Source organism: Dermacentor albipictus, chromosome 10 (genome assembly GCF_038994185.2).
Source record: "Dermacentor albipictus isolate Rhodes 1998 colony chromosome 10, USDA_Dalb.pri_finalv2, whole genome shotgun sequence".
NCBI classification, from domain to species: Eukaryota; Metazoa; Arthropoda; class Arachnida; order Ixodida; family Ixodidae; genus Dermacentor; species Dermacentor albipictus.
Window position 1 is genome coordinate 27,038,470 of NC_091830.1, and position 26,199 is coordinate 27,064,668.

Here is a 26,199-nt window from a genome sequence, read left to right on the forward strand (position 1 = left end):
AAAGAAAAAGAAAGAACGAGCGTCACCAGATGCTATCCCCCAGTTATCTGCCTTTTAGTGGGCAAAGAAAAGACTAAAAGAGATAAGATAAAAGAAAAAGAGATTGAAAAAAAGAAAAGAAAGAACGAGCGTCACCAGATGCTATCTCCAGTTATCTGCCTTGTAGTGGGCAAAGCAAAGTGTAAAAGAGATAAGATAAAACAAAAACAAGGAAGTGACGCAGGATCATCCACGATGACAATATAAGCGTGCGAGTGGCATTCTCTTGAGGTGAAAATGATTTGGGACAAATTTGAGAGCATTTTTTTCTATTGTAGAGCGCCGTGAAGGTGTTAGGCCCACATCTTTAGACTGCACTATCTGAGAGATAGGACCACGTTTTAAGAGTGCGCTATCTGTGGGATCGGTTCACATTTGTACTATCTGCGGGATTGGCCTACATTTTCAGACTTCGGTAGCTTCGGGATCGGCCCACATTTATAGACGGCAATATGTGCGGGACCGGCCCATACATTTAGACTTCGCTATCTGCGAGACCGAACTCAATTTTTATTTATTTTATTTACTTTTATTTACGTTATTACCCACAGCGCCTTAACAGGCATTACAGTGGGGGAGGGTATACACAAAAATAAAGATAAAGAAATACATGCAGTGTCAGTCATACAACTAATAAAAATAACCACTAATCACAATCAATCGCAAAATACACATGTTACTGGCACAAACTTAAATGCGGTTATGCTAACATAGGAAAGAAAACATCATTAGACATTACAGAGGCAATGTTTGACGGCAATTGGTTCCATTCACGGATTGTTCTAGGAAAGAAACACAATCGAAGTAAATCAGTCTTGCATGCGATTTCCCGTGCTTTCAACATGTGATCAACTCTGTCTGAGACAGAGTGATCGCCCTATCTGTGGGATCGGTCCACACATCTAGATTGCACTGTCTGCAGACCACACTTTTAGACTAAATTATCTGCGAGATCGACCCACAGAAACGGTTAAATAGATAGCTGGCATAAAAAGTGATCTGACAATGCCAAGGATGCTACTCGCAATAAAGTAAAGGAAGCTCAACTACATGAGACGGTGTGAGCACTGCCACAGACAGCCTGGCGAATAAAACCAAGAGGCCACACAACCAAGTGAAGGATGAGAAAAAATGAACTACTTTTATTTCAGATATAGAAGTTGTAATGAAAATTGTAAAGAAAATACAGGTTGCGGCTGGTGGGACGTGTCACACGGAGGTTGTGGGTTTCACTCCCACCGGCAGCAAGTTGTCTTTTCTACCACTCGCGCTTCCTTTTTCATTATCGTTTCTTAGCACAGTTGATTTCCTCTACGCTTTGTTTGGCTGGCTGCACTTAAAGATCTAAAGGACGAAAACAAGTAAAGGTAGGGACGACGCAAGCGTTCTTGTGTATGTGTGTGGTGTGTGTTTCTGCGTGGATACGTGCTTGTCCGTGCGTGCGTGCGTGTGTGTGTGTGTGTGTGTGTGTGTGTGTGTGTGTGTGTGTGTGTGTGCGTGCGTGCGTGCGTGTGTGTGTGTGTGTGTGCGTGCGTGCGTGCGTGCGTGTGTGTGTGTGTGTGTGTGCGCGTGCGTGCGTGCGTGCGTGCGTGCGTGCGCGCGCGCGCGCGCGTGTGTGTGTGTGTGTGTGTGTGTGTGTGTGTGTGTGTGTGTGTGTGTGTGTGTGTGTGTGTGTGCGTGTGTGTCGTGCATTGGGTGGACGTGAAAGAATCTCAGGTGTTCAAAATTATTCCGGCGCCAACCCCAGCCCCCCTCTCCACTAGCGCGCGCCTCATAATCAGATCGTGGTTCTGCCACGTTAAACTGGACAATATATTTTTTAATCTTGTATATTTATACCCTACACATTCTTTGATAAACCTTTATTTCACTGATCGCACTCGTGTCGCTACTACCTTTTATTGTATGTCTCTATCTCTCTCTTTTCGCATTGTAAATCATGAACCTGTTCCAGCTCATCCAATGCTCTACTTTTGGCACATTTCTTGATGTTTTCATTTTGGTTGTTGCAAAGAGTGAACACAGTCTTTCGAAACCCCTTATTTTTCTCACAGTCTGCCGACGTGTCACGCAGTAACACAGAATAACACACTTAGACATACAACCAACAAACACTGACACCAAGGCAGGCACGTACCCAGGATTTTTTTTCGGGGGGGGCCCACCACCCCCATCATCATCATCATCATCATCATCATCATCATCATCATCATCCAGTTTTATGTCCCCTGCAGGACGAAGGCCTCTCCCTCCGACCTCCGATTACCCCTGTCCTGCGCCAACCGATTCCAACTAGCACCCGCGAATTTCCTAATTTCATCGCTCCACGTAGTGTTTTGTCGTCCTCGATTGCGTTTTCCTTCTCTTGGTACCCATTCTGTAACCTAATGGTCCAACGGTTATCTTATCGGCGCATTACATGACCTGCCCAGCAACATTTATTTCCTCTTGATGTCAATCAGAATATCGTCCCTACCCGTTCGCTCTCTGATCCAAACCGCTCTCTTTTTCTCTCTTAACATTATGCCTAACAATCTTCGTTCGATCGCTCTTTGCGCGGTCCTTAACTTGCTCTCAAGTCTCTGCCCAATATGTCAGCACTGGCAAAATGCACTGATTGCACACCTTAATTTCCAATAATAATGGTAAGCTTCCAGTCAGGAGCTGGCAACGTCTGCCGTATGCGATCCAACCTATTTTTATTCTTCTATGAATTTCCTTCTCATGATCAGGGTTCCCTGTGATTAATTGACCTAGGTAAACGTACTCCTTCACAGTCTCAAGTGGCCGACTGGCGATCCTGATCTCTTGTTCCTTTGCCCGGCTATTAATCATTATCTTCATCTTCTGCATATTAATATTCAACCCCACTCTTACACTCTCTCTGTTAAGGTCTCCAATAATTTGTTGTAACTCGTCTGCATTGTTGTTGAATAGAACAATGTCATCGGCAAACCGAAGGTTGCTGAGATATTTGCCGTCGATCTTTACTCCTAAGCCTTCCCAGTTTAGTAGCTTGAATTCTTCTAAGCACGCAGTGAATAGCTTTGGAGAAATTGTGTATCCCGGTCTGACCCCTTTCTCTAAAGGGATCTCCCTGCTTTTCTTGTGTAGAATTAAGGTAGCTGTAGAACCTATGTAGATATTCTTACGTGAAGGACGAGTCAATAAGACGAGAAACTATTTACAGATTATATTTACAACAACGGTTGCAGCGCTGACCGGTTAGATTCACAGCGCGAGCCTAGTTCGTTCTTCCTCCTCTTTTCTGGAGTGATGGCGCCCACGCGCCTCGTGCAAACAAATGCCACACGCATGTAGCAATATTTTCCAAGCTTTTTACGTAAGCGTTCTGTACTCTTTGATTACGTAGTGCCTCTATGACTGCTGGTATCTCTACTGAATCAAATGCATTTTCGTAATCTATATAAGCCACATAGAGAGGCTTATTGTACTTTGCAGATTTCGCGATAACCTGATTGATGACATGGATGTGATCCATTGTAAAGTATCTCTTCCTGAAGCCAGCCTGTTCCCTTGGTTGACAAAATCCAGTGTTGCCCTTATTCTATTGGAGATTATTTTAGTAAATAGTTTATATAATACTGGGAGCAAGCTAATGGTCCTATAATTTTTGAATTCTTTAACGTCTCCTTTTTTGTGGATTAGTTTAATATCTGCATTCTTCCAGTTTTCTGGGATCCTTGCAGTCGATAGACACTTCGTATAAAGAGCCGCCAGTTTTCTAAGCATTATGTCTCCTCCATCTTTGGTTAAATCGACTGTTATTCTACCTTCTCCTCCCGCTCTTCATCGTTTCATGTCTTGCAGGGCCCTTCTGACCTCAACGCTAGTTATAGGAGAGTTTCTGTATCCTTTTCATTGCTGTTTCTAAGTGAGGTATCGTGACTCCTCTGGGTACTGTATACAGGTCAGCTTAGAATTTTTCCGGTGCTTTTACTATATCTTCGAGGTTGCTGATGATATTATCCTTCTTATCTTTTAGTGCATGCATCATAGTTTGTCCTGTGCCAGCTTTTTTTTTTTTGCCGATTTCAGGCTGCGTTCATTTGTTACGGCTTCTTCAGTCTTTCTCATGTTATAGTTTAGAATATCAGTTGTTTTCGCCTTGTTGACAGTTCCGCGAATTGCGTAACGCTGTGCGGCCGACAGTCCCATACAACCGCGGAGAGCGCAGGACTCTTCGATTCTAGACGTATTGCGCTCACCGCGAAAGGTTACAAAAACACCCACATAAACACAGCAGAGAAGTGGCTACGTGAGGCGGTTCGACCGATAACTGTAGAAGCGTCATTCAAAACAAGTAATTGTTCTCCACTTCCGGCGGCGTTTTCTTTACTTCCTTTTTAAATAAAAAGATGTTGATCCATAAATATTCTCATAAACAACGGTTAACTTCTTTATTATTCGCTTTTCCTTACAGTTTGGTTGTTGCCTTGGCTCTCTCCCTTAGTAAGATCGCTTAATTTCTCAACACCTTGCGACTTTTGTTTCCAGTTGCCAATTTTGCACGAGAAGTGCTATACAATTAGGGAAAAACAGAGGAGGTAACGGGCGACAGTCATCTTGCTTATGGGTTTAAGGGTTATTGCAGGGTTTCATGATGGACGCTCATTCACTTTATTTTATTTCCCACCTTATGTAACCCATATCACGTGTAAATGGTTCCGGGCATCTGCCAGCGTCGCGGCGAGCCGTAACACAAGTAAATAATGAAGCAAAGAGAAACGTTAAACGCAATTGGCGTTTTCTCCGGCTGCAACTCGTTCCATGAGCGTACAGACCAGGTGAGTAACAGCCGCATCCCTCTCCTGGTCCAAGGATCAGCCTAAACAAACAAGGTTGAACTAACAAAAGCAACAGCTATGCGCGTGACGGTTGAATAGATGGTGACAACTGAACGCATCTCGAGTCAATCACACGGGTGCGGAATATATGAGAAAACTGTCCTTCACATTACAAGAGATGCCGATAACTACCGCCATCTAAAAGGAGTGAAAAAGGCAGCATAATGCTGACCGATGAACAGCTGCCAAGTCTCAACATTGATCTGGCGGCGCTTTAGGAATGCGTGAGGAGTGGTGGCGTGGGTGGGGAAGGGGGGGGGGGGGTATGCCACATGATTTCGGGGGGGGCCCGGGCCCCCCCGGGCCCCCCCCCTGGGTACGTGCCTGCACCAAGGACAACATAAGGGAATTAATTTCTGCCTAATAAATGAAATAAAATAACGATAAATTAATGGAAATGAAAGTGGATGAAAAACAACTTGCCGCAGGTGGGGAACGATCCCACAACCTTCGCATGGGATCGTTCCCCACCTGCGGCAAGTTGTTTTTCCATCCACTTTCTTTTCCATTAATTTATTGTTACTTTATTTCATTTATTACGCACAAGTAATTTCTGTTATGTTGTCCTTGGTGTGAGGGTTGGTTGGGCTTCTTATGATATGACTAATAAAAATGGGGCTCCTCAATTAACCCTCTTTCATCTCGTTTAGACATACAGCGTCACACAGGCCACAGTCTATGGCACATTCTAATGACTTCAAGGTCACACAGCAGGGCCTTTAGAGTCGCTTGAGAAGACGAGAACGACTATACAAAAGGGTACACCTGAGGTGCTTCCCTGACTTAATGACTTAATTGACTGCCTAGTTGACTGTTCAGTTTATCGATGGAGCAAGTCGTTCTAAAGCAATACGCCTGTACTATGAGATACGCTGTCGCCGAGAGACTGCGGATGAATTGTTCTCGCCTGAGGTACTTCAGTGTTCATCTCCCTTATCAACTTCAATTAGCTCCTCTAGGTTAAAGCCAGATTGAATGTGTATAGACCCTCCGGTCTGGTTCTAGTTATCTATAATTTAGTTTTCGTACTTCTCAACAGAAGATGGCAGCTTCAGCGCAGTGAAGATATTGAGGTACGTCGATGACAACCTTGCTTTCCTGTCATCCAGCGGTGCCTGTGACCTTCATAGAGATAACGACGTGCCCGTTATATTATCTAAGCGATCCGGGCCTTTCAGCTTAATCACTGGAATGCTTAAGAATAATCGTCTCCAGTTATTCAATGTGATTATTTTCGTCAATATACAACTTTTGGTAGCATGTTCGGCCATTTGTTTGTACGTGCCCTTGCGGTGTGTGCTTGCGGGTTCATATTCGAGTACCAAGGGCACAGTGAAAGAAGTTTGTGCCTTATGAGATACAACCACTAAGAGCATTTTATGAGTTATGGCTAACTCATAGACTATGAGTTAGTCGCATGGTTTGTGAGGACTGCTACCAACGCAAACAGCAGATGGGGAATGGATGGGGCAATTGCTGGGCCACAAATAGTTCGTTAGAAAACAAGAACAAACAGGCCTCAAAGCAACAACACCAGCAACAGTAGCGAGAGGAAAATTAAACCACTCGCCTCGCCGCCTACGACAGCGAAATTCTTGTTCTGTGACTTATTCCTGTCTGAAAGGAATCTAGATGTCACGCGGCCAAACAAGGCAAGTCAAACATCTCCGTTGACGCAGGCTTCCCCTTTGATATACCCTTGGAGCAGTGAAGCCGACTTAACAGATTGCGCGATGTGCAAGCATAGAAACCATGTGAAGAAAATGATGGAGGTCGCTGCGACATGCAAAGAGCGGTGATAACATCCCAACACAGGCTCCATCGACATTTTTCATCAGAGATGGTGTTCATCATGTGGCCTGATGAAACATGATTAATTGGGCCTGCGTAGGGGTCGGAACAAAGAAAGAACGCACGGAGGACAATCCGCGAACTTCAACCGAGCTTTACTATGGAAAAAATAGACGGGCAGCAGTGGCTGCGCGGTAACATTGACGTATAACATGTATCGTCTTCTGTTGTGATTGCGTTCACAATGGACGCCATGGCAATGTTTTTTCCAATGCTTTCCCGCAGCAGCTGCTGCCCATGTATTTTTTTTTTCGTAGTGAAGCTAAGTTCAAAGTTCAGCGATTGTACTCAGTGCATCTTTTCTTTGTGCCGTCATAACAGGCGCCGATTTAATAATGTTTCATCAAGCCAGCAACCAACTAGCCTATCCAAGTCTCTGTTCCTACAGAGCGGCATAGGTCACGCGTGTTGAGCATGCGTTAGTGCTTTTTTCGATTTTCATTTTCATTTCTTTCTCACTTTCTTTCCATAGTTCCATTCGCCTGCTTCTTTGCTTTATGTTTCATGTGGCGTATTTTTCTGTTTTTCTCGCGACATTCTTCAAAATGTATCGGCGAAGATTTCAATTTATCACTGCCGTAGTTATGCAAGATGCACAGGTTCTTGCCGAAAACAAACATTTCAAGCCAATTTCTCTCGGAAGGAACAATACATAACAACTGATGCACACAGAAACTGAAAGGCTAAATATATTCAAATTGAAAACACTGCTATTATCAAACGGAAACAGTTTTTGGTAGACGTGACATTCTCACGATGGGTGTTATCATCATTTCACTGTACTTAAGAGCTGAATACTTAACGCTGTCTACTTCATTACAATGTTAGTAAACGTGATATTTGATACGCCACTTTGTGACAGCAATCATTGTGCTTCTAATGTATCCGTTATCATTTTGTCTACGTACGTTACACCTGTCATTAAAAAGGCGACGTTTAATTTTCAACACGCCGTTCCTTAGTTTTGTGGAGCACATATGCGGTACTTGGAGAAACCATTTCTTTTTCTTCACTGAAATGTCTCCAGACACTACGCGCACGAGAATGAGCTTAAAAAAAAGAAATCCACAGCATACGACTATTACCAAGTGTATAAAACCGGCAACCAGGCAACAGCGCATGACGCAGGCTGTGAAAACAGTTTCTTTAGGTTTCTCGCGAAGGCCTGCCGGGGTAACAAAGTACAACACGTCCCAGATTCCAGCCCGAAAGCCCTGCCTCCACAAATACGCAAATCTAGATGGAAGAACATTCGGTTCGCATAAGCTGCCCTGCGTTCTCAGGAGCTAGACACAGCATTACTCCGCCTTTTCTCTCGCGTCTACACTGCACTACACGTTGCACACGAAACTGTGTGTAAAACAAAGCATATGCAGCCCTTACAGACACGCGCGTCAGCTATTTTCACTGATGCTTGCTCGCCCAGGGTCATCTGTCAAGACTCCCCTCCCCCCCCCTCCCGGCCCAGCTCCCGACCCCCCCCCCCTTGCTTCTTTCTTGCTTCATTCTCTGTTTCTCTGTTCTCCTAAGCATCGCCGTCATAAGAATGAGCGATGAGGATGATAAAAAAAAGAGCTCTGACGTTCAAGAACGCATCAACCTTCGCTCAAGGTGTATACGTCTTGGGAATTTCTTTTAAATTACATAACGGCGACGAGATGTTGCTGCTTATATCCCGTCTCAGCCTTGCCACGTGAAGTAAGTTCATGATAATAACAGAAACATGCATTAGAAGGACGCTGCCGCTTCAGCAAGGTACACGCATAAAAAAAGAAGATAGTTGATACAAACGCGCAGATTGAAAGACGGGCGTAGTGATATAGTTAACGCTAGCATGCACTGAAAAGTAAGCATGGCACCAGCAAATACTCAAGGAACTTCATATATGAATTCTGTAATTATGTGATACTGCTAATGTGACTATCCTTTCTGTTCTGTATCATACAGCCTTCATTGTCTAGAGGCGAATGCGGTTCGAACCGCCATAATGTTCCTGAAGCTACTATAAATCCCGTGATATCCGTAACGTACAGCAGAGTTGCTGTTTATTCTGATAAGCTTGCAAGTCTGATAAGGTTACGCCAGGTATTAGTTCAATTTTTTCTTATTTGGCCTCTCAGTCAATTGGCGACGCATACGTTAGTTGAATAGCAATGCAGCTTCATTACTGAGTAAGAATTACCACTGCATTCGCGACTAATAAAAGAAGCGCATTTGTACGAGCAGTAAACCATTTACAGGAGATATCTGTGGCAGATGTATGTTTTCTTTTGATATTAGGCGCACACAGGATTTTTGTGCAAAAAGTAATCCCTCCTCTCCCTTCGCACATATAAATACATTTTGTTCGTCGTTCTTCTATTCAGCAATTAGAATGTTCAAGCACTATATATTTTTAAGGTAATGAAACATGTTAATTGCATGTACTGACAGCGCGTTTTGCTGTGATGTTAATTACGCACGAAATTGACATAATGCAGCAAGAAACTTCCGCTGACAACTTCTATTGTCAAAGTTCTGAGTGGGCATGCTGCAAAAAAAAAAAACAATGTTTCTTGAGGCTTAATATTTGTTCACAAATCTTCACATCTTAAGAAAAAAACTTAGCTCGGGGATCGTATCTAAATAAATGGAAAGGGGTAAAACGTTTTTCTCGGCAACTACAGCACCAAATTTGATGAGGTGTCTTGAATTTAAAAGAAAACGTTAGTCGAGCGACTCTTGAAAACCAAATATTTATTTAGGCCTGCAAGTTTTTAATAAAAATTGTTGAAAATTGCAAAATTCTTGGGAAAAACGAAACTATAATGTTTACAACTCTTTAGCTCAGGAATGAAAAACGATACAATTCTGGAAACTGCCTACACTAGCGCACCTAAGCCAACAATATTGTTGTGTTACACTTGGCTCTCAATAAAACAGCTAAACTTTGAGTAGGGTTACTGCAAAACTCTCGCGAACATAGTAACAAATTCACGCAAGATCCAAAGTGATATATCAAATTTGTCAGCTTTAGGTGCTCGAAGGATGCAGTTTATAGAACTGCGAAATTTGTTTTAAGTGCAGAATTGTGGATTTGAAACTTCGTGCTTCCACATTTTTAAGCTTACCAATTCTTGTGAAAAAGAGAGAGAGAGAGAGAGAGAGAGAGACAGGGCCTAACTTAAGAATTCTGCTTGCTATAGCCACTACAAATTACCTTGCCCTCTTATATGCAACAAGGTTCATTTGAGTCGGTCCAGAGGGAGCCTCATAGGAACACTTTCGCGTTTTGCATAGTTTGACCCGAGCTAAAGCTTCCTCTTAAGTGCTGACACAAGAACACGCAGGCGCCAATTCATATATGCTGACATGGATAGCAGCGTTAAGAAGACGTACACGTCATCATATTAAGTTTTCTCGAGTTATTTCATGCTATGTTGTAACTTCTGCTACTCTTTTATCTGCTACCAAAACAAAGTGCTTTATGACATTTCTGTTGCATTTCTACACCGTGCGTAAGTTTTTGCGAAGGTAGCTTTCTGATCTTCATACGAAACCTGGAAGTTGGCCAAGCAGGTTTGACACTTGGATTTAGACAGTGGCTAGCAAGTGAGTGAAAAAAGAAAGAAAGAAAGAAAGAAAGAAAGAAAGAAAGAAAGAAAGAAAGAAAGAAAGAAAGAAAGAAAGAAAGAAAGAAAGAAAGAAAGAAAGAAAGAAAGAAAGAAAGAAAGAAAGAAAGAACTAGTGCCTCCAGAAGATTCTACCGAATTGCAAGTGAGTGCTGCCAAAGGGCTCTATAGAAGTCTATAGAAATGAAACGTAGACTGAGTAGGACTTTGGCAGTGATTATTTTGAGGGCGGTCCACTGACGGGAAACTCGTGCACTGTGAATCAAGCACCCACCTGTCGAATACAGTTGTCGCTTCGATACTCGGAAGAGTACTGATTTCGAGTGGTTTCGGAATCCAGGAACGTGCGATTTTTTTTGTCTCTTCTGAAATTCTGCAAGAGGGCAAGAGAAAGCACGATGAGAAATTTAAAGAACTACCCTATAAAAAGAAATTCGTATACCACCGTAGTAAAAAAAAAAAAACTTCATACGACGGTATCAGATTCAATTGCAAAAAAAAAAAGGAACGCATGAGATAATTTAAAGCTAGATTTATGGGCGACATCAGACATTCCTTTAGTAATTATAGCGCACTGCTAAAAAGCGTTTTTACGGCCTCGAAGGTGCAAAATTCCTGCGAACCTGCGAAATTCCAACTACTATGCAGACATTATTATTATACCTGAAATGTTTCTAACAACGATTTCAAATTATCATTCCAGGTTTTGTTTATAACGGCGTATGCGCACTCAACTTCACACGTGTAGGCCTCACATTACACCACTGAGGGGGGAAGATGCGTAAATTAATAATCTTCTGTAATAAATTTGTGTGAATCAACGGCTTCCTCATGAAATATGTTCCTTCCCTTCGGTTTCGCTGGGTGAAATAATACTAGATGTTCGAGAATTGCCTGTGTAGCTGATAAAGCTTTTTTTTTTCAGGATTATCTGAGCTTCACTTCAGGAAGCGTCCACAGAAACACAAGAAACAACAGGAGTTTCGTGTCGACAGAAGTAGTCTTCAAATTATGCGATGCCGAGTCAGACGTGGTACCCGAGAACTGGAGGCTTAAGGAGAAACGCTAGAGCTGAGTCCCTTTAAATTAGTTTGCATCAAAGTCTGACAACCGATCTGGCTTTTCTTTTACTAACTAAACGGCTAGCTTATGATACCTGATTAATGTTTGGAAATATTGTATCGTGTAAATGGGCATAAACCTCGCGCACATTGAAGTGGTCTCTGACGCTCTTTCCAGTCTTATTCGCTTTATTTAGCAATTAAGAATTCGCACTAGCACTCGCAAGTTGTTGCAAGAAACAATGATTGGGAGTTAAGGTCGCAAGAAATCATTATTCCCGCGATTACCTTATCGCTGCAGCGTTTTAGCTTTATAAAGACTCGTGCAGTATAAATTGCTGGAAGGAAAACAAGCAGTCGTGGTTTCTATTACTGATGCGGCAAACACCTTTCAGATCAAGAGACCATTCGTGATTAATTAGGCTGCCGAATAAGTAACGCTTGTATTCTTCAACTTGCACCAAATAGTCAACTTTGTAGATGTTTTAAAGAGTTGCTAGAAAGCTTACAATTTTCTCTAATCTAAATGCGGTGATTTCTGGGAGCTCTTACTTGGTTTCATTGGCTATCGCAAGGTAACTTCACAGTACTTGCACTACAGGTTCCATCATACCTTCAAGGCCGTAGGTCAATTTTTTTTTGCAGTGCTAGAAGACGCTATTGAACTCCTGCCCTCTTCACTTACTGGGGCAGCCTAGTGATTGGTTAACAGTAGCTTCTGGAGAAGCAGTAGGCTTCCTTTTTTGATGTTACTTGTTGTGCTGCGTTGTTTTAGCAGACGGTATAGCAGGGAAAGCGCCGGTGCAGGAACGAGCCGCAGGATTTGCCATGCCCGAGTTGTGTGCAGTTGGCGAGCAAAAAAGGGGCGAGCAGCAGGAGTGAAGTGCAAGCGGCAAAACTGGTGCATGCAAAGCAATGTGCAGGGATGTGCAGTCTGAGGTTGCCGTGCTTGTCTCAGTGATATAAAGTTGATGAACATCGAATGAGTCGACCGATCAACGAACACTTAATCAGTCTATGCGTGCCGTAATGTTTACGTAAGGCGTTATGTTGCCTTTCGGCGAATAGAAATTCAATTTACGCCCAGTAATATGTCCCGCGAAGTCTTCGCGCAATCCTCAGTGGTGTGAACGAGCTGTTCTGCAACAAGTTATTTCAGTGAATGTTTGTTTCTTGTAAGGCGTACCAAGCTACGTTTTCCCATTGGACGAGGACGTCCATGGAGTCGGCAAACACAAAGTGAAGGTGAGATCTCGTTGGCAGGAGACTTGGACATTTCAAGTGAGTGACGAACACAAAACAATGTTCGCAAGAATAATTACCATTTTCAACGCGCACTTTTTACAGCAAGGAAAGAAAAATTAAAAACGAAAAGAAAACCCTCTATTGCAGACGCACGAGAAGACAGCTGTGCCACTGCATCCATGCGCAAATTAAGTTTTTTTTTTAAACGCGATAGTAAATGTTCAAACTGACGCTTCACTCATTTCGGTCCTGTGGACTGGTAAGGGAAAACGATAACACGCTCACTGATGAAGCCAGTGAATGTGGTTGTTGAGGTTGTAACTCACGCTTCATTTGTGACCTAACACTATCGCAGAGTTTTCGCGGACGGAAGGTACATTGATGCCAGCCTGACGCACTGACAATATGATGTTACAGAAGCTATAAGACCCACGAATCGTGAACATCTCGTAGCAGGTAATCGCCTCGTTCTCTACTTGAAAGAACGCTATCTCTCGCGGAGCCATGGACATTTCTTCCTTCAAGACGTTGCAGTGGTACATTCCTCAGTGGTACACCACATTCCAATTGTATCGAGGACGTAGTGATTGGTCTTTTATTTTTCCACTGGATAGTATCGATTTTCCAACGCACAAAATTAGATATTTTGTTGTAGCCATTCTATCAGTTTAGAGGGCGCCGAGGCACTGTTAGAAGTACAATTTTAACTGCAACGTGGCAGAGAGCCTGTGGTCTCAAATTTTACAAAAGGAACGTTTAACCTGTGGTTCACGGAATCTTCTATCATCTTCAGGCCCAACGATATTGTAGGAACTCAACACATATTGAAGTCAGTATTTAATGTATATCAGTCTCTTACGAATCTGAAAAAAAAAACTACTCGCTACTAGCCCAACAAAAAAGTTCTGCTTGACTATGTTTATATTCTCGGGAAACAAACTTTTGCCCTAAACATGATACAAATAAGGAACGATTACATTATCTGAGCCGTTGCGCCAATCGCAAAGGTGGTTTAAAAATTGTGGCGTCTTGCGATACATTCGTAAATGTCAGCGGGCGTGTTCGCTAAGCCTATCACAGATTAATTCATTCCGCGCTCCTCATGTTCCATGCCATTTGACATTTGAGGAGAAATCGGCTGAGTGAAATTTGGCAGAAAGCGTTGTTCTTTCTCGGTACCACCGACGCACGTGGCTTGGATGGCGAAATGGAAACGTATTCCGCCAACGCAAACAATCTCGAGTGTCTAGAAAAAGAAGCTTCGTTATACAAGTTTTCGTTGACATTAATCCATTAGCTTCCACAGCCGGCGATATGCCGGCCCCTCAAAGACCGGTGGTTTCTGGCCACATTTCCATAAGCGGCAGCACATACATTGGAGACTTTTTTCTACTTATTTCGGGTTTCGCACACGAGATGGACATATTTGCCTACACCTTCAGCAGGAGTTGTTTTGCAAAACTATGCAAAGGTTCCTGCTCACCAGGCTACGCTCTGTTCTTGTAGCCTTTGCAACCAGAGTACCGGAGGCTCGAAAAAAAGAAAAGAAAGGGAACAGGCTTGCGAGTTGGCTCATTTGTTTCAGAACATATCATTGAGAACTGTGAAGCAGAACCATTCGATGCTGTGCTTAGTTTTCGAGGGCTAAGTTCAAAAGTCCAAGAAATGTCCTGAGTAAATAAAAAAGCACAAAGAAAACAGAAGAACGCAAAAGCGCATTCCACGTTCCCGCACGTTTCGAACTTCATTTCTTGAGCTCACTTTGTAGTTTTCGTCCCTGGATGTGCCGTGGAAGTCTTTGCTGAAGAAAATAAATCGGTCATTTTGTAAATGTGGTGCCTGTGGCAGATTTTAAAGCAATTTTCTTATAACGCGGAACGCGCTCAACGAAGCAGGAAAACGTGCCGCAGAACACCAGACACGGCGAAAATTTTCAGGAAAAAGTTAGTATCATGTCACCGCAAGAAGTAAATTAGATAAATGAAGATATCACATATATATATATATATATATATATATATATATATATACACACACACACACACACACACACACACACACACACACACACACACACACACACACACACACACATATATATATATATATATATATATATATATATATATATATATATATATATATATATATATATATATATATATATATATATATATACACGCAGGAATGAATGTGTGGTTGGCAACGTACATTTTCTCACATACTACTATACTTGACAGGAACGCTTATTTTTCAACTATATAATATAAGCTACTAAGTTACACACGTCCAAACAAGAAAAAAAAAACACAATGCAAATTGTTATATCAAGTGGGGAGGCAAGTGGCACGAAAGGCCTAAAAAAGGATGCTGAATATTAAAACAAAAATGGAGTCGACAACTGCGACAAAACATCGCGGATTTCGTAAAAGAGACGCAGGGGTCTAGGAGATCGTCCGGCAACCTGTTATCCCAGAAAGACTATTTCTTATTCTTTTTGCGAAGAAAAACTCTGAAAGGTCACACCGTCGACGACCAATAAATATATGGTGCTCAGCAAGCACAGGTTACACCAAAAGTGTGATACTGCATTTTATCAACCCCTCTAAAGCCCGCAATATCGAAAGCAAAGGATCAACAATGAAAAATAACGTTTAATCTCTGCATTCCACGTGCAAACGAGAATGAACACACGCACGCACGCCGTGTATGCAGCGCAGTAGTTGTCCTCTGGTCTCGGCATCCCCAAATTCAGCATCCCCAATGCTCATTCAGAAGCTTCTTTTTTCTTTCCGCAGGCCAGCCTTGGTTATATGGTGACGTCTAGGTCTGATGACTGGGTACACGGCAACAAGAGTACCACAAAACACTCCACGAACGCAACAGATTTCTGCGCGCGTATAACACCCATCAAATATTTTACTTGGCGGCAAGTCGGCAGGTCTTCCTCTAAAGAACAAAAAAAAAAAACCGTGCAGCTCTATTTTCGTTGACGTAGGGCGAAATGAGCAAGTTCTCAATGGACCACCAGTATATGAACATTTCCAACGGTTGCCTCTTTTTCTTCTTTTATATTCTAACAGTGCCTTGCGCAAATCGGTATCTTGGGCAGCTCTAAAAATTTCAACGTTAAGAACTCTCGAATGCAAAAACGCTCGTGTCCCCTGCATTGGGGGCACGTTAAGGATACCCTGGTGGTAAAAGTTAATCAAAGTTAATGGATGGATGGACGCTATGATCGTCTCTTTTGAAACGGGGCTGTGGGTTGCGCCACCAAGCTCTTGTTATTACACTGCCTAATGTCCTGCCTAGGTTAAAGAAGAAACAAAAGGAAAGTGAGAAACGCGCGATGAATTCCCATAATCAAATTTTCTGACCCCCCATTGTGAACTTTGTTTTGGTACGTCTTCGTTTTCTGTCGTTTCCCAACTCTTCTTCCACCAATCTTCCAATCGTCTCTTAGTAATCTCTATTGCGGACATGCTTACTTTCCCCCTGCTCTCGCTGAACGCAAGGGCTTCAAGGAGGCCAGTGGTACCTAAATCGACCACACGGCAGACATCTTCGCATTCTAATAGAACATGCTCCATCGTTTCCCCAGCTTTACCGCAGCAAGCACATGTTTCTTCTTCCTTCTTATATCTCGCTTTATAGGCACGTGTTCTAAGGCATCCCGATCTCGCTTCGCAAAGTGCTTCCCTTTGAGTTATCATAAATTGTTTCTTTCCCGATTTCGTTTTTTTCCCTCTTGAGTAGTTACTCACGGCAGGCTTCTTTTGCATTGCCGCCCCCTATGAGACTGAATGATGAATATCGAGAGAAAAAAGCGCCACCTAGCAGCAAGGGAATGCGTCGACCGCAACGTGTGAACATCCGCGTCTTGGTAAACAGACAGCGAGATCTTCCTCGACACGGTCGCCCGAAAGAGTCTGCAGAAGATGTCAGGGAAAAGAGACGCCTTATGACGCCTGTCCCCCGGTTGAAAACATAAGACGATGGCGACCGCCTTCCTTCTTTCCTTCCTTCACGGGGGAGTGCCATTTCGAGCCCGGGTCGAGGTGGCGTGAAAGCCCGGGCGCATGTCGCGGTCGATACTGGGTCCGCTCGTCCTCCCACGACTGAAACACCGAGACAACCAGGCTCGAGCGGGCCCAAACCCCCCGTCCGGTGACGCGCACGTTCCCCTACGAGAACTATATATCGGCAGCTACGGCTGACATTGTCAAAGAAACGGACGTTTCTCCCATCATCCAAGCGTAGAAACAGACATAGACACACATAAGCGGACACAAACGCAGAAACACATGTAAACGCTGAAACGTATACACACACACGAGAGAGAGAGAGAGAGAGAGGAGAGGGAGAGAGAAAGAAAGAAACAGAAACACAGAAACACAAATACGCTGGGACAAATGAAGATCAACACGCATACACACATACAAAAGCACAGACTCGACCACAAGAAAGAAAGAATAAGATGTGTAGGAACCCACGCACGCAAACCCACAAACTGAGCAATAAACTGAAGCTTACAAACACAAGCGCACTGAAACAGATACGTATAAGGACACATACACGCACAAATGCACGTTTCGCGCACTCGACACAAACACGCGAACACACACACACGCACGCGAACACACACACGCGAACACACACACACACACACACACACGAACACGCACATACAAAACAAACACAAACACGCAGAATAAAGCCAATACAAATACATAAAGTGCGCAGCGCGACCGCCGATATCCGGGACGGCTGTGCGCTCTTAGGAATCTCGCGCGGACGTTGGCTACCGCAGCGCTGCGAAGATGCGAGTGGTCGATTTGGGAGCTAACGAACGCAAGAGACGAAAAAAGAAAAAGAAAAATAAAGTAGCGGGAGCTCAACTCGAATCAACAAACGCAATCGCTAACTGGGGGAGTGCCGAAGGAAATGAAAACATCGAGAAAAAAACAACCTCAGAACTGGAAAACGCAAAAAAAGAAAAAAAGAAACGGAAGCGGAGTCTGTACCGTCGCGACGGGGATCGGTGCGCAATGGAACAGGAGTCGCCGGGCGCCGTCGCAGGAAGGAAAAGCTAATTAACGCCACCTGCTTCGCCCCGATTCCTTGAGCTTGATTAAATGCAATTACCGTGTTTGCTCTTCCCTGTGTCCTTGCCAGGTTCCCGCTCCTCGGCGACCCCGTCCCGCTTCCCCGACATCTCCGGTGGCTTTTCTACGCTCGCCCCCCAGGGGAAAAAAAAAAAAGCAAGCGGGCATTTAGCAGCGGGCGCCGCTTTGCTGTCGTACTCGAGAATTCTCCACCGCGGACCCCTTCAGACGTTCTTCGGCGCAGATGCGTCTCGCGTCGCCGCGACCTGGGAACCTGTTCGAATTATCTGCGACGGGAAACCTCTGCAGGAGAAAAGACCGAGATGCTCCGCGGCGTAACGCATGGGCTGTCAGCGCCCGCTGATGCGCGTGACTCATGGTTTGGGTGCTCCATCATCATCATCATCATCATCATCATCATCATCATCATCGTCATCATCATCATCATCATCATCGTACATATGTCCACGGCAGGACGAACGCTTATTACGGCTATCTCTAGATTACCGGTCTTGTGCAAGCCGCCACCGGAATATTCCTGCGAATTCGGTCTTTTAGTCACACCACCCAGTCCATCGCCACCAGCGACTGCCGCTTACCTTCTCTTCGCACCTATTGCGTGGCCCGAATAGACCACCGGTGATCTGCCCTACGCATTCCATGGCCTGCCCAACTCTATTTTATCCTCCCAATGTGAACTAAAATATGTGCAAACCCCGTTTGCTCTATGACCCGCACGGATGTCATCCTGTCTCTTAGCTTTACGCCGATTATTTTAACGCGATAGCGTTAAGGAGCTCGTGTCGCAGAAAAGCCGGTGTCGTCGGCGTCGGGTGTCGGCGTCCGCGGCGTTGGCCGTGAGCGATAAATCACGACAGGCGCTTCATAAATCAAAAGCAACTTCCAAGATTGGCTCGGTGGGAATCGAACCAGGGTCTCCGGAGTGTGAGACGGAGACGCTACCACTCAGCCACGAGTTCGATGCTTGAAAGCGGTACAAAAGCGCTTCTAGTGAATGCGGTGTTCCCTCAGAAACGTGCCGTAGAAAGTTATACTGCGATGTATATCGGTAATTATGAGCATGTAACTTACAGAAGTCGCAGTTATACGAGTAGCGAAGTACGTTTCCGTTACATTTCTTCTGCGCTCACCGCACACACAGAGACATCTTACGGCAAACACAGAAGACCCCCTCCTCTCTATGTACGGCGCTGCCCCGACAGGAGGCGCGCCGCGCGCGCATTGGGACCGGCGCCAAGGCGCGTCGCGGTCCCGACTCCCTCTCCCCTGACGACGCTTCGCCGTGCTCCCACGCGGGTTGCAGAATCAAGCGCCGTTCCTTTCTTTAGATTACTATGTATCTATCTCTCTGCCCGTGCCGATCACGACGTTTGGCTGGCGTAGATCGTTTCCCCTCCGAGACACCGAGTTCTTTGGTTCGTTCCGTTTGCTCAGGCGCACGTTTCGTTGCCGCGCCGAACGCTGCGTTGCTCGACGCTCACCGCGTGATAGGTGGGCGCTAAGCCCGATGCGGGGCGCCTCGTAAGTGATCGCTGCGCCGTAGCCCACTGTCTTACACCCCTTGGCGGGTCGACGGGAACGCTGTCGCGTTCCACTCTTGAAGGCGAAGCTTAAGCGTCCTCCAATTTTTTCTCTCCACCTCTCGTTACACGGTACTCCTTTTCAAGCTTTTTTTTGTTTCGCTCCAAGTTTCTGCCCCCACATGTTGTTAGCGGTGGAATGCAATGGTTGGACGCATTTCTTGTCAAGCATGACCCTTTCGTGATCCTGACTCTTATATTTAGGGTAAGCACGACAGAACAAGACAGGCGTTCCAGCCGTATTGAACTACCGTACGGAGAAACGTCTGACTCCAAACGAGGATACCAACGTGCGGCAAAACAAAGCAATTAAAATCGCGAGCATTACTGCAGGACAGATACTAAAGTGCAATCAGCCTAAAACCGCTTCCTATCTAATCTCAGCAGATAAACACTGTACTGAAAGCTATTGTAAACTTTAGGGATGGGGAATAAAGAGAGGGAGTATCAAGCTGGGAAGAGGAGAAAACAAAGAGATCTGGTAAACGCAAGACAAAACAAACTGTTTACATTTCCCGTAGCTGGCGGAGTACAGGAGTGAAATAGGCATCCCCAGATAATGATGAGTGCTTTTCTGAAGTAAATTTCAAGCCCTCATGAGCGCAAGCTTATGTCGCCACAAAAGAACCTCGAAATTTTCTGCACATTCTGTGTTTTCTAGAATTCTATTGCAAGTAATAAACTCGGAATTAGATCAATACTTGCTGATAAACCAATACATGTTAAAGAGGAACAAAAACGCACAGATCGAACAATGACTTTCCTTCGACCCACATCATTGCTGGATTATGCTAAATAAACATACGCGTCACAGACGTGTTTGAGAATGAGCTCTTCTGTAGAAATTTGTTCTACCTGGAATGACACACATGACGGAGCCTTGACGGGGCGTAAAAAGTACCTGCGAGTGCGTTCCACCGCTAGCACGTTCCAAAGCTGGCTTCCTTGCAGTAACAGAAATTACAAGGAGAAGCCGATTTCTGCAGACTTCAGAATCTGCAGACTGCGAACTTTCTGCACACTGCAGATTTCTGCAGATTTCTTGAGCCCGTCTTACATATATCGAGTATCCCATCTAATTGAATCTATCCTCCCAAATTTTCCAACGCCCAAAGGCGCCCAAAATCCCAGATCGAAGTTAGTTTTCCGCATAATAAAACAACAGTTTACATATCTGTTTCCTAGGTCTTTTGTCACAGCAGCAGGGGCTCCGCGTAGTTTCAGGGAGTGGCGAAATAACTGAGCTAATGAATACGGAACTATACATGAGCTACACGAGCTACGAATACGAAACTATAAGCAACTATATGAATAAATCAACTGTTCACTGTGTGTCCGTACAACCGGTAACACTGCCGCAAAAGCGACCACGATCGTAACAAGTTGAGCCGCTATCAAAACCGAGTCATATCATTCCTGAGCTCCACCGATTGCCCCATTCGAACATCGTGTACCCGCATACTCATCGCTGACGATCACTGATTGTCCCGTCCGGTGATAAACAGATCGAAACGACGCAATAACGCGTGGAGTAAACACGTTAAGGAAGCGCGCAGTCGCGTCTCAATCTTTAATCTCAATCCAGAGATGCACCGGCTAACGTCACGTACCTCGCCGCGCACGCCAAGCGCAATCGAATCCCATCACCTGAAAGTAATTGCGCGAACCCACCGTCAGAGGAATTGCCTTTGAGAACCGCAAGGCGCCTACATACTACATCAAGCAGGATCGCTGCACTAGCTTTCGGGACCGAACGGTGTGGCCAAAGCGCCTGATACGCTGCAACCAAGGCAGAATACAAAATGAAAAGGTCAAGACATTGAGTGGCAACCAGTCTATACAGACGTCTTCATTTACTCCCTTCCTGGCTCTTCATAATTTTGCTGCCTCTACACCCAAGTGACGGCTTGCTGCCGCAGCGGCTGAAAAAGTACACCACGAGCGGAAGCTCGTCTGCTTGATGAAGGACAAGAACAGAAGGCGCCTGTATCGCTCTTAATGCAAAGAGGAAGAGAGAAAACACTAAACGCTGGGGAGTCGACTGCAAACATTGCTTTGCTCTTCACAAACTTCTATCGCGGAATCATCATACTACTCTGCTCAAGGGACATTCCTTCTCGCCACTCACCACCGGCAAAATAAAGGAACATCGCGAGGATGGAACCTACTCGTCCTCCAGCCGACGGACAATAAGAGAAAGCTGCTCCTCCAACTGCGGCTGGCTGTACACACGTACAGAGATGCATATAAAAGCAAAAAAAGAAGAAAGAGCTAGAGGGGAGGTGCCCACGGTGGCAGCAAAGCAAAACTTTCTCTGCGGGGTACGACTCCTCTATAATTCACGCTCTGCTGGGCAGCAGTGGTGCGCGGCGCTTGTTTTCCCGTAAGAACCGCGAGGCCGGGAGAGGAGGTAATGAGGGAGGGAGTCACTGCGTCCGAATGAAGGCGGCTGCAAGCGGGGCAAGAGAGATGGAGAGCCCCTGCCTTTGTGGAGATGCTTCGCCGCAGAACGACAGGGCGTTGCGGCAGAGAAGGGTTGCGGGCAGCGAAGCTGCGCTTGTACACGGAGAACTACATCATGGCAGAAGAAAAGACATAAGGATGAGGAGGAGGAGGAGCAGGAGGAGGGAGGGGGTACAACACTGCTGGAAACAAAAGGAGAGAGAGAGAGAGAGCAGGAGAGAGAGAGAGAGAGGGCATCCTTGCTGGATGAAAGAAGGGAAAGCCTTGCTTGACGGAATGGGAAAGGGTGCAGCCCTGCTGTATGGGTGAAATGGGAAAGCTCTGTGGGCTAGCAGAAAGAGGACAGGCCTGCGGGCTGTTTGAGGCCACCGAGACACGCACAATAGGCAGTGGACCGGCGGCTTAGAATGATGGCAGGCCGGCCGGAACGGTGTCCTGCTTCGCGAGAGAAGCGTCTTCTCCTGGGAACGCTGCGCAATGCGTGAGAGTGAAGGGGAGGGGGCATGGGCCAAGCCGTGGAAGGCCAGCGAGACACAAAGGACGACCACAGTGTCCGAGTCAGAGAAGAGAGCGAGCCGGAGCAAGAATTCGGCAGCGTAGAGAGACAAGATCAGAGTTGGCGGTGCTGCATTCTTTGTTGATCGTTCGGTGATCGTCCATTTTGGTGCATCTGTTTGCCTCTATTTTTTTGATGTTGGCGATAGGACAAGGAGTGGACATTGTGCGACAGCCTGTGCTATTCGAGTAACGGAAAAGAAAAAGAAAACAAAAATGAAAAAGCTACCGTTCAAGTCTTTCGCTATGGTGTTCCCGTCGGTAATGTCCTCACATATTCTTTTCGAGCTTAGAAAAATAAAAAAAACAAGAGTTGGTTTTATTGTCGTGGTACCGACAGTTTGGGGCATGAGTGCGACTGCATATGCAAGAAGTGTAATAGCTCTGGGATGTGCTGCCTAAAACTACTTATGCGCGCCCTCGCGATATCCAGTATTTTTCCTGTATTCTGCGCACTAATTAAAATCTTGAGTTGTAAAGTAAAGCTAGCATTTGTTAGGGCTCCGAAAAAAAGAGAACCAACAAAAGAAGAACGTCTGTGAAATGGTCCACCACATGGCATACTATCATTCAGTATTTTCAGCTTCCAGCGTCTCCGCTATAGAAATGCTCGCTGCACTTTAGTGATTTCAGAGAGAAAGCGAACACGAACAAGGTAATTCAAATGCTCCGGATTCTCGCTCTGTACAATTCGAATGACACTAAAACAAGCGGCCGCACTTCGATGGGGGCGAAATGCGAAAACACCCAAGTACTTGGATTTAGGTGCACGTTAAAGAATCCCAGGTGGTCCAAATTTTTTGGGTATACGACTATGGCGTGTCTCATAATCAGGTTGTAGTTTTGGCACGTTATACCCCATAATTTAATTTTTTTTACAGGACACAGCATAGACGTTTTAAACTAAGTGCATAACTGTACAATCGTGTTTCCCATAATTCTGAGAAGCGTTCAACCTCATCCACAACAAAGTTCACAGCTGAAATATCACGCGATGTATATCTTTATGCAACTCATCGCTCTCAAACTACGCCAAGATGGAAGGACAACGTAAGCTGAATGCACAGTGTGAATGCTCAATATATCGTTCTCGTCATGCAGAGATGTGATGGGGAAGATGTGACGGGGACTATGTGTAATGCTCGTTGAGGGCATAATGGTGATCACAGGCATGTACCCCGTATATCTAGCTACAGTTAATGAGTCTGTAAATTTTTGTGTCACAGTGGCACATAACCATTTATTTGTCAGGATTGGCTAAATCGAATAAACCCAAGTAAATTAGAGAATCCATTGAATATACTGCGCTATTCAGTTCAGAGGCCAGTGTGCTTTAGACATACATACGAAATGACATTGTCATTCGGGTTTTGTGCAGAATTTCTTTTGTAACGCAGAAAAGAAGGTGCAATTGGCACTAAATGTTTGGCCTGCATGCAGCGCTTGTTTACTGGCACCTGCACGCGGTACTCATAAAACCTTTTAATTATATGCACAGATATATTAGCCGAGAAACGGACCCGACCCATCAGCAGACAGCTGCAGCAGTAGCTACACCTAAACCTGGAGGCTAAGCAAAGAAAGATTCGCGTTGTTTTCTAATCAGTGTTACATCGCCGACTGAACGTGAGATTAGGCCCACATCTTTGCAGAAGGGAATTGTAGCAAAATGCATAACTTATTCGCGATAATGTCCTGCATTCCTCTAGTCAGTAGTGTTAGCCTCTGTGCGGAAGCAAAACGTTCTTCAGTCAATGATGGAAGTGTCCTCTCAGCTCGGCGCATAACGCGCATTTTACGGTAGTCGCAGCTGTGTCGTGCAGTTACAACAGTTTTAAACATTTTCTCAGACAGAAAACAAACCTAGTGATCCTGTCGCAGAATTGGATCGCTACGTATCACTTTACCTCGTTTAAGTGAAATTGCTACAACGCAAATTCAAACTACCACACCGATCGACAAGTTTATCACCATCCTCAACAATACCAGCGGCAATAGTTGCTTTGTTCTTTATAGCCCTTTTTGCATTATGTAGGCATCGTTTCTAGCGGTGCTAGCAATCAATAGCATTGTCATCAGCAACAGTATCCAACCCCACTATTACATGCGTCTAAGGATTATTTCCAATGACACGTGTATATCACATGAAATGCTACGATGTTTTCTCATGTCTACCCAATATGACGGCGCATATTGTGACAAGAGCTAGATACGTGGACGACAAAAGCAGCAGCGGAAATAAAAGAATTATCAAACGTTTCAATTGGACCACTATACCTCAATGTTCAAACAAAGAAACAAACATTAAAATATTTCAATTATTTCACTAAATGCGAATCAATAGGAGGGCAGCATTTGGACAAGTGCCGGCATTAGGTTTTCGAATACTTGAGTGTTTGAGTCTGACGTTCTCAGCTCACCAACTAGGTGCTCTTTTAGATTTTGAAAAGTGGCTCAAGAAGCATCGAAACAACACAGGCATCGCGTTGGTTCCGGTATTCTTGCGCAACGTGTCAACACAACGGGTTACCGGATAGGTTTCGACAGCGCACTTGTCATTGGGATGAAACGAAATTTGAATCAGCCACTTCGAGTGGCCACGTATACGAACAAACGCACAAAAATGGAATCGGAATCACGTAAATCTTCTCATAATCAATTCTTAGACGCTTCCATTCCGTGCACTGTCGCCATATAACCCAACGCTCACATTTTTTTACCGTTCACAGTGAGCACGGACTAGAGGACGTTCCGAAACATGCATGTTCGTGTACATTTTAACGTTGGTCGGCGTATGCCGACCAACGTTAAAACGTTAAACATTTTCACATCGTTTTCGTTAAACACATATGCGCGATCCTACCAGATGTGTATAAGTGTGCAGGAGAGCGACAAATCCGGTCGAGTTACAGTGTCACAGCGTTGGCCGGGTCGTCAGAGTGCAACGTCGAAGTGCGAAACATGGGCCCGAAAGCATCGGCTTGCTGCCGGAAGCGAGAGAACGAAAACAAAAAAATGGCTGTGGCTTAGCTAAGGTTAAGCCCAGGATGCGAAGCATACTAGCCTTTATTTTAACGCGACAGCGTTAAGGAGCTCGTGTCGCAGAAAAGCCGGTGTCGTCGGCGTCGGCTCAGGCGTGCGGCGCTTGCTCAGGCGCACATTTCGTTGTCGCGCCGAACGCTGCGTTGCTCGACGCTCACCGTGTCCGATGCGGGGCGCGTAGTCGCTGCGCCGTAGCAAAGCCACCTAGAAACAGTCTCTGTAGCACGCCGCAACCTTCGCTTCTCATTCCAACGAGCAGCTCTATCTCCAGGAGGCATCTCACCTCGTGAGTGCCTAGCAGAGACAAGCGCAGCTGCTTATATACCGCCGCGACGCCGCGAGCGACGGCGCGAGTTGGAGCCCCGTTTCTCCTCTGTCGTGACGTCACGGTGTCACGTGGTCAGCCTTGAAGGCGACGCCGCGAGCGACGGCGCGAGTTGGAGCCCCGTTTCTCCTCTGTCGTGACGTCACGCTGTCACGTGGTATTGAAGGCGACACCGCCGCGCCTGAGGAGCTGGGTTGAGCTCTAGTAATATGCTTCGCATAAAAACCGCACGAGACAGAGAGGTCCATCGCAGTTCCCGTACCGAACGGCCGACACCGAACGCACGTAGAGCAAGGCAGCCGGCAACAACAGGTATCGCCGCACAGACAACACGGTTGCCCACATAGAGTTTCCTACAAAAATTACTAGAGGGAACTCTGGCGCTAGTGTCTACGACCGCTGCAATAGAAGCGGTTGTCCCAGCATGGGATTT

The 26,199-nt window shown here is 45.3% G+C and overlaps 1 protein-coding gene across 5 annotated transcripts in view; it reads right to left on the bottom strand.

Annotated features, from left to right (window-relative positions):
- The window catches only part of LOC139050565 (cGMP-inhibited 3',5'-cyclic phosphodiesterase 3A-like), a 395,806-nt gene that overhangs the window by 104,494 nt on the left and 265,113 nt on the right, over positions 1–26,199 (bottom strand). For 4 of the 5 annotated variants that reach the window (XM_070527105.1, XM_070527106.1, XM_070527108.1 and 1 more), the window contains one exon: positions 10,644–10,742. The exons of the other annotated variant lie outside the window; for it this stretch is intronic. In XM_070527105.1, the coding sequence (XP_070383206.1) occupies positions 10,644–10,742 (99 nt within the window). The remainder of the gene's footprint in view (positions 1–10,643; positions 10,743–26,199) is intronic. 5 annotated transcript variants of the gene reach the window in all.